We start from the raw sequence: 15,354 nt of genomic DNA on the forward strand, positions 1-15,354 counted from the left end.
ATTTTACAAGTGTCATTCCAGTGCACTGTTGTACTGAAAGCAGACACCTTACTGATGGAGCTATTTGCTCCTGTATAGGAAGCTCTATCAGTAGGTGTCTGCTGTCAGTGTAACAGGTCATGGCTTCTAATCCTGGGTATGACTGCTTAGAAATGTGTGATTTAAAATAAATGTCAATGAAATGTGTGTGTGTGTTTGTGTATGTATGTATATATGTATATATATATATATATTCTTCAGAACGCTCCATATACACATACCTATATATATATATATATATATATATATATATATATATATACACACATTAATTTTATCGATATATATAGGGTGGGCACCAAAATATATCTAGCCTCTGGGCAACTGCGACGAACTTATGCCATTGCCCTTTACATGTCCATCGGACCTCCCATTTGACCCTAGACCTAGTACATACCCTTTACATGTCCATTGGATCTCCCCATATGACCCCAGACCTAGTACATACACCTTACATGTCCCACGGACCTCACCATATGACACCAGACCTAGTATATACCCTTTACATGTTCATTGGACCTCCCCATATGACCCACAATTTCTCTATATGTCCCTTACAGGCCCATTACATCAAATCCATTTGCCATCAGACCTTCAAATATGCCCTTTATTTAGCCAGCAGGCCTCAGCATATGCACCAAAAGAACCTCCCTCATGTGCCCATCAGGACCCCTACATGCCCCTCACACCTTCCCCATATGCCAATCCTTGCTCCTCCATGTTAAATGGTTGCATTTGTGCAAAGATTGACACATGACATCACAAAAGAGCATTCATGCTGTACAGTATTTGTTGCAGTTTCTTAAGGGATCACTTCCCAGGATATCAACTTGTTCACTTTTTACTATAAATTGTGTTGTAAACATATTGTGATGTTTTTCTGCCCAGTGCTCGACAACATGTGGTCCTGGTGTAAGAAAGCGTGAGCTGAAGTGTGGAGAGAAGGATAACGACGGCAGACTTGTCACTGTGCCCCAGAGAAGATGTCGTAATATCCGCAAAGTAAATGTCCCCCTTGAGCAGCCATGCAGTAACAAGCCATGTCCTGTGCACACTCCGTACACTGTCTATTCCGGATGGCACACTTCTCCATGGCAACCGGTAAATCATTCATAAAAATACAGCTTAGCTCTTAGTTGATTAGAGCAATGCTAGAATCCAGGATACTAGTAGTCAACTCGGCTGAATATTACATTCAGGCAACAAAATGTTCCCCAATCATCAATGCTAGAGACACCAAGTTAGGTTTGAATGCATAAAACGCCAAATGCGAGAGCAATGATGTCCGCCATGCGCAGCTACTGCATGGATGCATTTATGCTTCAATCACAGAAGTCAATGGGATAATTTCATTCCTTTTTACTTTATGTGCAGACAGACATCTGTCCGGCATTGCTTAGTTATAACCACTTTTTATGGTAAGCATTCTTCAATAGCTCTGTTGTGTAGGGTGTGCTTGCAGATGAGCGAAGACACATTGGAGTATTACAGAGGCACTTTATAGCACATGGCAGAGAATTGAATCACCCCCATATTCTCTTAATATTTCAACTAGTTATTGGTCATTGAAGGCGATTCAAGTAATTCAGTCCTCTGCAAAATGGTCCCAAAAGCAAACAGCGTTAATTTGTGGGCATGTACCTCACAGAGGTGTAACGTAAAACGATCAAAGATTGCTTACCATGATCAGCTGTAATGTTTGTAGCCGGACATTGAGGGGATCTTCAGTAGAACATCACAGAGTATTGAATTGCCTCCATTGTTCGTAACTTACTGTACCAGTTCAGGCACACATTTATGAAATGATGCACCATATATATGTATATATACAGTAACTATGTATAAATATATATCTCCTCTCTATTCAGTGTACAGTTACATGCGGTGGAGGTGTTCAAGTCCGAAGTGTCCAGTGTGTCCATCAAGGTAGACCTGCAGTGGGATGCTTGCCCCATCAGAAGCCACCAACTTCTCAAGCTTGTAACATAAACTTCTGCCCTTCTTCCGGGCCACAAGGTACAGTATTAAGATGACAGCTATGAAGGGGCTGCCATTACTTTCTGTTTGTGTATGTTTTATAATCCCACAAATGTCCTAGGAAACTAACAAGCTACATTTAGGGTAAGCCTACATATATGATGATTTCAGTATATGTAAGCAACAGGCAGGGGCCCCAGGGGCTTTGCCGTGTCCTGTTACTGGGAAGGGAAGTGGCCAATGAGAGTGGTGTGGCCAGCCCCCCTCCTTAGACAATATTTAAAGTGACAGATTCCATGCGGCCATGAAGCTGCCGCCTGCCACACAGGGTGGCACCAGTGTTGGTTCTAGTGGGTGGGCAAGGGGGCAGGTACGAGTTCTTCCATCTGCACATCATGCTGGGAGAGAGAGGACTGACTGCTTCTGCAGATTCCTCTCTCTCTCCCCAGCGTAGCAGACAGCAGCAAGTGCCATGTGCTAGGCTGGAGTGAGAGGCTGCTGCAGAAGCAGTCAGTCCTGTCTCTCCCTATCTGAACTAAGGTGCCGCTGTCTGCAGCAGGAAAAGGGGAAAGTTGACCAAACGGGATGCCGGAATCCTGACACCACTCGGAATCCCGGTGCCGACATCCCGAACGTAAGTATCAGGGTGACAGTTAGGGTTAAGGCTGGAGGCGTGGGGTGGTTTAGGGTTAGGCACTAGAGGGGGAGGGAGGGGGGTGTTAGCCGTAGCTGCTAAGGTTAGGATTAGGGGACAGGGGTGGGGTAAAATAATTTTCCCATCCCCTGTCGGCATTCTAATTGTTGTGATGCTGCTGATAGTCATGTGATTGCCGGCATCCCGACCGCCAGGATCCTATATCACATCTTACCAAACTACTAAATTAAACACCGAACTTCGTTAAAGCCACTACAACCTCAGTTCCTTTATTCCACCTTGCTGTTGTCTGTGTGGTGTTTAGGAAAGAAAAAGTGAAAATACTGTATTTTATTCTATCATTTGGTAGACATCTTTCTATGGCATTGATCTTTCGTGGTCATTTCTGCCTAATTAGAAATAAAGTAATTCCACCTACAGTAGAGAAGACGAGGGGGGTGCATATTGGGGTGAGGGCAGAAATATGTACTATACACTGCAAGAGAACGTGTTATCTGTCAACGCATTGGAGACACTTCAAATAGCCCCTATAGTAGGCGGTAACGGATTATACAGAGACTTTTTCTATACAAATATTTTCATGTTTATTTCTTTATATCTACCTTAGATAAACTAAATTCAGAATCTTCAAACATGGAGTCAGTATACCTATAAACTTAAAGATGAAAACTCAGGTACAAAATGTAGACAATGGTACTGAAGATTACTTACCTGAGGTTTAATTTTAGAGGGTTCTTCTCGAGGAGTCACCTGATGTCTGAAATGATCCAGCAATGCTGTCCTCATTTCTGGTACAGTACAATTTTTCCAGATGTGAAACACAATGTCAATGTCCCAATCTTTATAAACTTCCTTAAGAATAAGAAGTTTATGGAAAAATTGCATCAATAACGCCACTGCCTATTTAAAACAAGGAGGATAGCGGAGCATTAGTGTTTTATTACAGATATGGGGGAATGTCAAACCAAAGGCGAGTATAGTAAGATTACATTTTATTGTACCATTTTTCTGAACTCCACTCAAACCTAAATTTTGAGTTTTGAGTGGGAGATAATTTACTGTAATTATCCCGGATCTGGCTGGTCTGCTGTGTCTTTAAACATTGTATATCTTGCTCAGACTATGTAAGAGAATATTACCTCACCTTAACATGTTGTCTTGCTTTACAGAAGATCCGTCATGCATAGACTATTTCACCTGGTGCTCCCTTGTCCCTCAACATGGAGTCTGCAACCACAAATTCTATGGGAAGCAATGCTGTAAGTCGTGCACTGGAAAAAAACACTACAGTGACACTGGATGACTTTTCAGCAGTGGTGATTTTTTTTCTTGATCATCGTGGCACAAATTCCCTCTGTGCTGAAATTCATACAATCAAAAATATAATCATCTCAAAAATATTTTTGATCTTCAAGTTGGAAACTTTAAATTAAGTTTTAAGTTAACAGAAAAGTACCAGATCATCAGATTTTTCTAAAATGTACTATTCCCAGATGCATTCCTGCAATGAACACAGCAATGCTAAACACATACCGAAAGGAAATTGCATTCTGTGGTAACTTCAGGAAACTAACATGGCCACCAGTTGGAACATCGAGAGGGGATGTGTGCCTAATCATGTTGGTGCACTGCAGCACTTGTTAGAAACTTTTCTTAGGAAGCATTTTAAAATTTCAGAATTGATGCAAGTGACTGTAAAAAGGAGACAAGACTTTAATACTACTGGTGGCCAACTTGTGTGAAGAAGGACTATGAAATTTTGTAGCCGAACAGTCAACAATGGGTGGATGTCAATTTTTGCTGGAGTGGCTCATAATTGTTGAGACCAACATGGACTGTATCTTAAAAACTTATAAATTAAAGCCATAGATTTTCCAAATGATGAGCCATACATGGAATAATTTACTGTACCGAAATAGCCGAACAGTGGTCAGACAAAGCTGAAGATATGCACAGATGACTGTGTTCTTTGGCTGGTCAAACAGTCTGCTTCTCAAGTAATTTTGAGATCTAGATTAATAAAGTTTATTGTAAAAATTCTACAAATGTTCCTCCTGCTTGAACAGGGATGTAGATATAGTCCTGCGTGGTGCTTGCACCTTGGTGGAATGATTCTTTGGTGAATATTAAAATGCCTTGCTAATGTAAAAAAATTATATTATTATCAAGATATGGTGCTTTTTCTACCTTGCTGCTGGAAAAGCAGGGTTCTCATCTACTATTATGTGTTGATTACTCAGATCACTTGTTGTCCTTCTCTGCACAGCTAATTCAATGTTTCTTTTTACTTTACTGTAGTAAATTAAATTAAGGTACAATGACAATTACAAATAATTCACCAGGTAGTATTTTTCGATACTGTACTGTAAGCCTTAAATTAATCTGGTATAGAACATATAATTAAACAAAATGGTGCTATGTCTAGAGAGAGTAAAATAATTTGGCTGCTAACTATTTTACATGTTTAGAGATAATCTGTATTATGACGCTGTTGTTTGGAGGGAAGATGGATAAGACAGTCTGTCAGATGCCCTTTCACTGAGTAAAGAAATACTGAAGTTCCTCTAGGCTTATCGTGGCTACATCTCAGTGTTTCCAAGGCTGTAGATTATCAAAAGTTGAGTTCTTTCAGCATTGCTGACTGAAGAATTCTACAGTAGAAAGGTCACATAGAAAGAGAGACATCAGCTTGAGCTATTGGATGGAGAACTGTGCCTGGTTTCTTCAAATTTAGCATCTCTTTAGAAAAAATGTCATTGAAGTGCCAAAACCAGAAGGGCTCAGACATGGTTGCGTCCTACTATAATTTTATGAGGCGTGGCAAGGTATATTTATGGACTTCTGCTTAATCCCACAAGTTATCATCAACAAGTGGAGTTTAGTTTAGCTACAGCACTAAATGCAATATTTAAAACTAGGAAAACTTGAGAAAACTGGTATATACTTAACTCATGCGTCTACTCTAGACCCTTTACTCATGGCAAACAATTTATTTATAAATATTATGTATAAATTAAAAAAAGTTTAACATTTATTTAGGGCTTCTACTATGGCAATCATTATGTTTCTAGAGGTAGAGATACTTAATCACAGTCTAAAGCTCTGCATAAACAGCACAGAGATGGTTATTTACTGTACCAACCACAACAGTGCAAAGTCTGTTTGGCAATGCTATGTAGTTTGCGGATGCTTATTGAAGCCCTTAGCACCTCTGAGGTCCTGGCGTTTGGGTCTTGTGCCATGTCATGGCTGTTTACACCTTATAGTTCCAGTTGAAGTTCTTTCAAAACTTGCACATCCAGTAAAGACAGACTTGATATCAAAGTCATATCAGGTCGATAATGCGCCCTGAGCTGGTCCCACCCATTGCACATGTGATGTCACGGCATCTGGGCCCCCTTGAGCTAACGCCCTGAGCGGTGGCACCAATCACACCCCCCAGTTGCTTGATGTCCAATTCAATTTTATGATCAATTTAATCCATGAATAAAATAAAATAAAGCAGTGTTTTGGAAGAATCACAGAAAGCCTAAATGAGTAATTGGGAGCTATAACAAGCCTTCTAAAATGGACAAGTATCGCTGTTTCCCGTGACAACCAATCTGATTCTGGCTATCCTTTATCTAGTACATTCTATAAATTTATACCTAGAATATAATTGGTTGCTATAATCTCCCTTATATGAGGTAGGAGTAGTCAGGGCAGATGTACTAAGCCTTGGAGAGAGATAAAGTAGATGGAGATAAAGCACCAGCTAATCAGCTCCCAACTGTCATGTTACAGGCTCTGTGTGAAAAATGACAGGAGCTGATTATCTGGTACTTTGGGGTGTATTTACTAAGACTTGGATGGAGATACAGTGGACAGAGATAAGGTGCCAGCTAATCGGCTCCCAACTGTCATGTCACAGGCTGTATTTAAAAAACGACAGTTGAGAGCTGGTTGGCTGGTACTTTATCTCTCTCTGTGGCTTAGTACAGTACATAGACCCCTTTGTCTTAGAAATAGTAGTAATCTTAAACTGGGTTACACACTTGAGTAACTTGATGGCAGACCCACCATTGTGCTGACAGAGCGGCAGATTCAGGTAAGCATATACACTTACTGCTCAGCTGATATGTCGGAGTAATTATTCCTTATAATACACAAGTTTTACTAATTAACAATGAAGGGATGACATCAGAAATCAGCTTTTATATAGATAAATTGTTAGATTAATTGTTTTTCGGAAATTAATACATATATTAGCATCACTTGTGTATTATATATTGAGAATAAATTTATTATAAAAAAAATACAAATAAAAAAATCTATATATATGTATGTGTGTGTGTTTCTCTGTTTTTTTAACCTGTAGTGAACTGTTTGTAAAAAAATATATAATATTTGTTTTTGTAATTTTATATAAAAATGTGTGATTCGCCTCCTGTGGCACTAAAGGAGGTTGGTTCTTTGAATGTTTGAAGTGGAGAAAAAGGATTTGATGTAATATTTATTTTATGTTTTATAATAAATGCTTTTTGTTTTTATCATGTTGTGCATTTTTCAATAAAATATCTTAAATGCTACTGAAATTTGATGTATATTTTTTCCCATCACATTGATAGCCATGAAAATAAATGACAGCATTTTAACTTATTGGCTGGAGCATGGTGTTAAAGGAGTCTATTTAATAAGCCTTGGAGTGAGAGAAAAAACGGAGAGAGATAAAGTACCAGCCAATCAGCTCCTGTGATTTTTCAAACACAGCCTGTGACATGGCAGTTAGAAGTGTAGCATTACTGCCTTGTGCATTGCTACCTTGTCGAATTGGGAATTTGGGTTTTAATCTGCCGGAGGCCAAGGGGGGAATTCAATTAGCCATGGGACTTACCGCGCAGCTGCAGCTTTTGGGTCTAACACCTGGAGCTATTAGCAGCCTGTTTCCTTCACTCAGCCTAAACTTAACCTCCCCCCTCCCTTCCCGCAGCCTAAACCTAACTCTCCCTGGTAGTGCCTTAACCTCCCCCCTCCCTTCCCGCAGCCTAAACCTAACCCCCCTGTCAGGTAAGCAAGTCACTCCTCACCTTCATACCACCTAACCCTAACGCTCCCCCTGCAGCCTAAACCGAACCCCCCCTTCCTGGAGAACCATTTTGGAGTATATGTAGTAGCGCTGTCCCAATCTAACACCCTCTTGATCTATTGCTGGCCCGGTGATTCCTTTTAGTTACCTAGGTGGAGAGGTATAAAACCTTTGAGAGTGATAAAGTGGAGGAAATTCCCATAGTAACTAATCAACTTCTGTCATTTTATAGACTGTGCTAGATAAATGATAGCTAGAAGCTTATTCTCCACTTTGATTCCTCTGGGCCTTATTCATATTTGCACAGCTGTAAGGAAGCGGCTGTACAATTCCGTGTAAATACATTTCAAATGCAGCAGAAGGCATTTGCAGGAGAGGCATCTAGAGGAGATAGGTGTCAGCAGGAGATAGGCATCTGTAGGAAGATAGGTGTCAGCAGGAGATAGGCATCGGTAGGAGATAGGTGTTAGCAGGTGATAGGAATCAGTAGGAGATGGGTGTCTGCATGAAATAGACATCTACAGGAGATAGGCGTCTGCAGGAAATAGGTGTCTGCAGGAGATAGGTGTCTGCTTCAGATAGGCATCAGTAAGAGATGTCTGCATGAGATAGGTGTCTGCAGGAGATAGGTGTCTGCAGGAGATAGACATCTGCAGGAGATAGGAGTCTGTAGGAGATAGGTGTCTGTAGGAGACAGGAGTCTGTATGAGATAGACATCTGCAGGAGATAGGCGTCGGTAGGAGATAGGAGTCTGTAGGAGATAGGTGTCAGCAGGTGATAGGAATCAGTAGGAGATGGGTGTCTGCATGAAATAGACATCTACAGGAGATAGGCGTCTGCAGGAGATAGGTGTCTGCAGGAGATAGGTGTCTGCAGGAGATAGGTGTCTGCTTCAGATAGGCATCAGTAAGAGATGTCTGCATGAGATAGGTGTCTGCAGGAGATGGGTGTCTGCAGGAGATAGACATCTGCAGGAGATAGGAGTCTGTAGGAGATAGGAGTCTGTAGGAGATAGGAGTCTGTAGGAGATAGGTGTCAGCAGGTGATAGGAATCAGTAGGAGATGGGTGTCTGCATGAAATAGACATCTACAGGAGATAGGTGTCTGCAGGAGATAGGCGTCAGTAGGAGATAGGCGTCTGCATGAGATAGACATCTGCAGGAGATAGGAGTCTGTAGGAGATAGGTGTCTGCAGGAGATAGGAGTCTGTAGGAGATAGGTGTCTGTATGAGATAGACATCTGCAGGAGATAGGCGTCGGTAAGAGATAGGTGTCTGCAGTAGATAGACATCTGCAGGAGATAGGTGTCTGCAGGAGATAGGTGTCTGCAGGAGATAGGTGTCTGCTTCAGATAGGCATCAGTAAGAGATGGGTGTCTGCTTCAGATAGGCATCAGTAAGAGATGGGTGTCTGCATGAGATAGGCGTCTGCAGGAGATAGGCGTCAGTAGGAGATAGGCATCGGTAGTAGATAGACATCTGCAGGAGATAGGAGTCTGTAGGAGATAGGCGTTTGCATGAGATAGACATCTGCAGGAGATAGGAGTCTGTAGGAGATAGGCGTTTGCATGAGATAGACATCTGCAGGAGATAGGTGTCGGTAGGAGATAGGCATCTGCAGGAATACGTGGATCCAGTAAGTCTGCATCTTACGACGCAGACCCTGGACCAATAAGTCCTTTACACTGGGGGGAACACATCCATGCTGTGAAAACCGTTGCTGGGTGCTGCGCCGCCAAATGCTGCAGCATTTCTTGCAACAGCGCAAACCCCACCACCACTACATTTGTACGTAAACCCTTGGGTTTGCACATAATTCTGAATTAGGCTGTCTAAGGTTTAATACACTTCCCCGCTAAAGAGATGCATAATTTAGCATAATTGCAAGTGCATAAAGCTTCTGATTTTTATGGATGCAACATGTTCTTGTATTTCATCTATTGTGGCTTTATTTGATCTTTTTGCTAGTGCCTATTTTTGTGACTGCTGGGAACCTGGCACCATGTTAGTGTGTAATTATGAGGTTACTGGTTTTCCCATAAATATACCTTATTCACTTTGAGGTATGCAAATTTTAAACATGTATACACACTGTCAGAAGAGCGCTACGTGGAATGCATCTGTAGGGAAGGGAAGGGAAAGGAAGTGAATGGAAGGGAAGGGACAGGACTTTGGTTTATAGTAGAGACAGTGTCGGATTGGCCCACAGGGGTACAGGGGAAACCACTGGTGGGCCCCACTCCTTCCTCTAGGGATCAGGTTCCAGACTGTGCACTTGTATTATACATGGTTGCAGTGCCAGATTAAGGTACACATGGGCCTGGAGCTGAAATTCATGAGGGGCCTAATGTGTGCCGCTGCAGGGGGTGTGGACAATTCTGCGCGGGGGGGGGGGGGGGGGGGGGGGGTTTGTGAGGGCATGTCCAATGGTGTGTGGGCCCCACTGTGGACGTGGACTGGTGATGGTCTATGGGGACTGGGTGAGCGGACAGGTCTGGTAGGGGAATGGGTGAGAGGACAGGTCTGGTAGGGGACAGGGTGAGGGTGCTGAGACAGGTCTGGTCAGGGACAGGTCTGGTAGGGGATATAGTGAGAGGACAGGTCAGGTAGGGGATAGGGTGAGAGTACGGGGACAGGTCTGGTAGGGGACAGGGTGAGGGTGCTGGGACAGGTCTGGTCAGGGACAGGGAGAGGGTGCGCGACAGGTCTGGTAGGGGACAGGGTGAGAGTACGGGGACAGGTCTGGTAGGGGACAGGGTGAGGGTGCTGGGACAGGTCTGGTCAGGGACAGGGAGAGGATGCGGGGACAGGTCTGGTAGGGGACAGGGTGAGAGGACAGGTCTGGTAGGGGATAGAGTGAGGGTGCTGGGACAGGTCTGGTCAGGGACAGGGTGGGGGTCAGAGGCGGAACTACCGCCAGTGCAACCAGTACGTTGCACTGGGGCCCGCCTCTGTCCAGGGGCCCAAAGCATGTAATGAGTCAAACCGACTCATTACATGCCGCTGCGTGCTGCGGGCAACCGCTGCCCGCAGCGCACAGCCGCCCGGAGAGGAGCAGCGGTACGGGGGAAGGAGGAGGAGGGAGGTGGAGGAGGGAGCCACAGCAGCGCTTTGTTACTGGTGGAGGCGCTGCTGCTGCTGCCCCTCTGCTTCACTATAGGCTGTCTTCCGAGAACAGCCTATAGTGAAGCAGAGGGGCAGCAGCAGCAGCGCCTCCACCAATAACACAGCGCTGCTGCGGCTCCCTCCTCCACCTCCCTCCTCCTCCTTCCCTACTGCCCGGGAATCGTCAAGCTGCACCGAGGAGCCTGAGCCAGCGGAGAGGGTAAGTATAATTCTTCTTTCTTTCTGTCTCTTTCTTTCTTTTTCTTTCTTTCTTTCTTTCTTTCTTTCTTTCTTTCTTTCTTTCTTTCTTTCTTTCTTTCTTTCTTTCTTTCTTTCTTTCTTTCTTCTGCCTGCCGCTATGTGTAAAAAGGGGGAATCTGCCTGCCGCTATGTGTAAAAATGGGGAATCTGCCTGCCGCAATGTGTAAAAATGGGGAATCTGCCTGCCGCTATGTGTAAAAATGGGGAATCTGCCTGCCACAATGTGTAAAAAGGGGGAATCTGCCTGCCGCAATGTGTAAAAATGGGGAATCTGCCTGCTGCAATGTGTAAAAATGGGGAATCTGCCTGCCGCTATGTGTAAAAATGGGGAATCTGCCTGCCGCTATGTGTAAAAATGGGGAATCTGCCTGCCGCAATGTAAAAATGGGGAATCTGCCTGCCGCAATGTGTAAAAAGGGGGAGTCTGCCTGCCACAATGTGTAAAAAGGGGGAATCTGCCTGCGTAATGTGTAAAAAGGGGGACGCTGTCTGCCGTAATGTGTAACAAGGGCACGCTGTCTGCCGTAATGTGTAAAAAGGGGACGCTGTCTGCCGTTATGTGTAAAAAGTGTACGCTGTTTGCCGTAATGTGTAAAAAGGGGACGCTGTCTGCCGTAATGTGTAAAAAGGGCACGCTGTCTGCCGTTATGTGTAAAAAGTGTACGCTGTCTGCCGCTATGTGTAACAAGGGCACGCTGTCTGCCGTAATGTGTAAAAAGAGGAATCTGTCCGCTGTAAGGTGTAAAAGGGTCTCTACCTGGTGTAGTGGTGCTACTGTGTGGCGTAATTTGAATAATGGAGACTACTGTGCACCATTTTATGAATTGGTATTATTTTGTGGCCACACCCCTTCCCCACGAAGCCACGCCACTATGTATTTTTGCGTGCGCCTACGGCGCGCACTGCCCCTGTTTTGCATGCAGGGGTGGGGCTCCCATGCCGTCTCTTGCACACAGTGCTAAAATGTCTAGTTACGGCACTGCTGCTAGGTATCCATTTCTCTGGCCCTGAGCAGGTCCCCCTCACCAGATCCTCTCCAGGGGTGAGGGGGTGGACTTGGATGGGATGGGGGGGGGGGGCAAAGCATTTTGCCGCACCCGGGCCCACCGCTCACTAGTTCCGCCACTGGTGGGGGTGCAGGGACAGGTCTGGTAGGTGACAGGGTGAGAGGACAGGTCTGTTAGGGGATAGGGTGTGGGTGCGGGGACAGGTCCGGTAGGGAACAGGGTGAGGGTGCTGGGACAGGTCTGGTCAGGGACAGGGTGCGGGGACAGGTCTGGTCAGGGACAGGATGAGAGGACTGGTCTGTTCAGGGACAGGGTGAGGGTGCTGGGACAGGTATGGTCAGGGACAGGGTGAGGGGACAGGTCTGGTCAGGGACAGGGTGCAGGGATAGGTCTGGTAGGGGACAGGGTGAGGGTGCGGGGACAGGTCTGGTCAGGGACAGGGTGAGGGTGCTGGGACAGGTCTGGTCAGGGACAGGGTGCAGGGACAGGTGTGGTAGGGGACAGAGTGAGGGTGCTGGGACAAGTCTGGTCAGGTCGAGGACAGGGAGAGGGTGCGGGTACAGATCTGGTAGGGGCTCAGATTGAGAGAGTCTGTGCAGGTAGGTCTGGGCACAGCCTCTCCCTCCTTCTTCCATGTTGTCTTCTTATAGCAACCCCCACCCCCTAATATTCACATCCCATTGCTAACCCTCCCCCCCCTTCAGTATTCTCCACCACATCACAGTAGTACTTCACTGCATACTTCACACAGTGTTCTCTCCACAGGGAACAATAACATTACCTTCTAATAAAATCCCCCGGCAGCCTGGCCTGACGTAATGCTGCAGAGGAGAGAAAAGGGAGGAGGAGCTGCTCGACTGCAATACAAAGCGGCCGGGTACGAGTGCCGTCCGCAGCCAGCCATGCACATGTGGCCATCTGTGACATATTTGCAGCCTGACCTCCCGCCCCCCCGCCCCTCGTCCATCCAACCACTATGATGCCTAGCCCGGCTCCAGCCTGGAGCAGAAAGCTGGAGGCGGAACTTGGACACCCTCAACCCTGGATGCACGTGGAGGAGCCTACTGCCAGTGCGGGGGAGGAGCCTACTGCTGCAAATTTAAAATCATGGGGGTTGGGGGGGGGGGAGAGTGGGGGGACAAGCAACGACACGTGCCTGGGTGTCCCCGTATCCTGAGTCCGTTGCTGGGGCAGAGGTTAACGTGGCGGTCGCTGGCAGCTTGTGACAGGAAAACATTTTGTCCTGTCACCACTGTCAGTCTCCTTGGGCCTATTTTCAATGGGGGGCCTGGAGCTGCAGCTCCATCCGCCCCATTGTTAATCCAGCTCTGTAGATATGTTGCATTACACTACACAAGTCTATTGTGCATTTCAAGCCTCTGTGGAGGCAGGCCACTCTCCCTTTGTAGACTGAACACATCCCTAAGTATTAGTCCCTATCACTGCATTCCCCCGGTGGGCCCTTCATATCCCAGTCCGACACTGAGTAGAGATGTGTGCCTGTCCATTTATTTTTTTGTGTGTGTGTTTTGGTTTTGGATTGGTTTTGCCAAAATCGCCCTTGTGTGTTTTGGTTCTAATTTTTTTTTTTAAATCATAAAAACAGCTAAAATCACAGAATTTGGATGTATTTTTATTCCTACAGTATTATTAACCTCAATAACATTCACTTCCACTTTTTTCCAGTCAATTTTGAGCACCTCACAGCTCACAATATTATTTTTATCCAGTTTAGGCCAAAAGGTTGCACCGAGGTAGCTGGATGACTAAGCTAAGTGACAGAAGTGGGTGGCACAAACACTTGGCACATCTAGGAGTGGCACTGCAGTGGCAGACAGGATGGCAGTTTTATAAGCTATGCCCACAAAATGCTCCAAAGAGCACATAACGCAAAGAAATAAGGTGCAAGATTGAATTGTCCTTGGGACCTCCCACCCACTCCTATGTTGTATATATTAAACAGGACATGCACAGTTTAACAAACCAATCATTTCAGCGATAGGGACCATCACTTGTGACTGAAATGATTGGTTTGTTTGGGCACCCACAAAACAATTTTTTAGAAGGACTTCCTCCATTACTTAATTACTCTGAGGATGTTGATGATGAGGTGTTAATTACATTATAATCTTTTACAATAAATTTCATGTCTTTGCTGCAAATGACGTAACATGGAGAAGGTGCCTAGATGGCTAACGTTCCTACCTCTACTAAATTTGGCCTCTCAAATGGAGCAGATGCTTTCATAAACATTGTCAGGATTGGCATCACAATGGTTTTCTTTTTTATCATGGTCAACAACTGCAGCCACTGGTGGCTGACTTAAACAACATCATCATCAATGTCCTCACTGTCAGATAGTACACACATATCCCCCTCATCCTGTTCCACTTCCACACACGAATCCTCAATTTGTGTTATGCCTCCTCATCAGATTCATCACCCTCCTCATCAGATTCATCACCATCTTTACTTGTACTGCTCCCCACATGTGCAGATGGTTCAGAAATGGTGGAAGGAGGTGAAAGAGGCTTCTCTATGAGGACAGTGTGAGAAATGTTAGCTGACGTGCACACCCCTAAATGTTCCTCAACAATGGTGGTCATTCGGAGTTGTTCGCTCGTTGCCGATTTTCGCTATGCTGCGATTTGTTGCTAAATGCGCATGCGCATGGTACGCAGAGCGCATGCACTAAGTTTTTTAAGACAAAACTTAGTAGATTTGCTGGTGTTCGTGCGATGCTTTTCAGTCGCACTGCTGATCGGTGAATGATTGACAGGAAAGGGGCATTTCTGGGTGGTAACTGAGCATTTTCCGGGAGTGTGCTAAAAAACGCAGGCGTGTCAGGCAATAATGCAGGAGTGCCTGGAGAAACAGGGGAGTGGCTGGCCGAATGCAGGGCGTGTTTGTGACGTCAAACCAGAAACTAAACGGACTGAGCTGATGGCAATCTAGGAGTAGGTCTGGAGCTACTCAGAAACTGCAAGAAAATATTTAGTAGCAGTTCTGCTAATCTTTCGTTCGCTATCCTGCTAAGCTAACATACACTCCCAGAGGGCGGCGGCCTAGCGTTTGCAATGCTGCTAAAAGCAGCTAGCGAGCAAACAACTCGGAATGACCACCAATGTGTGATGGTTCTGATTCTGAATGCACAGTTTGTCTTACTGCCTCTGCAGCTAACTTATAGTAACATAGTAACATAGTATCTGAGGTTGAAAAAAGACAATTGTCCATCGAGTTCAACC

At 45.1% G+C, this 15,354-nt stretch overlaps 1 protein-coding gene across 1 annotated transcript in view; it reads left to right on the plus strand.

The window, feature by feature from the left end:
- The window catches only part of ADAMTS18 (ADAM metallopeptidase with thrombospondin type 1 motif 18), a 168,920-nt gene extending 163,201 nt beyond the window's left edge, over window positions 1-5,719 (plus strand). Inside the window, exons 21-23 of the mRNA XM_063945394.1 lie at window positions 928-1,140; window positions 1,908-2,055; window positions 3,841-5,719. Of these exons, the coding sequence (XP_063801464.1) occupies window positions 928-1,140; window positions 1,908-2,055; window positions 3,841-3,974 (495 nt within the window). The 3' untranslated portion in view covers window positions 3,975-5,719. The remainder of the gene's footprint in view (window positions 1-927; window positions 1,141-1,907; window positions 2,056-3,840) is intronic.
- Window positions 5,720-15,354: the final 9,635 nt, after the last annotated feature.

Source organism: Pseudophryne corroboree, chromosome 11 (genome assembly GCF_028390025.1).
Source record: "Pseudophryne corroboree isolate aPseCor3 chromosome 11, aPseCor3.hap2, whole genome shotgun sequence".
NCBI lineage: Eukaryota > Metazoa > Chordata > Amphibia > Anura > Myobatrachidae > Pseudophryne > Pseudophryne corroboree.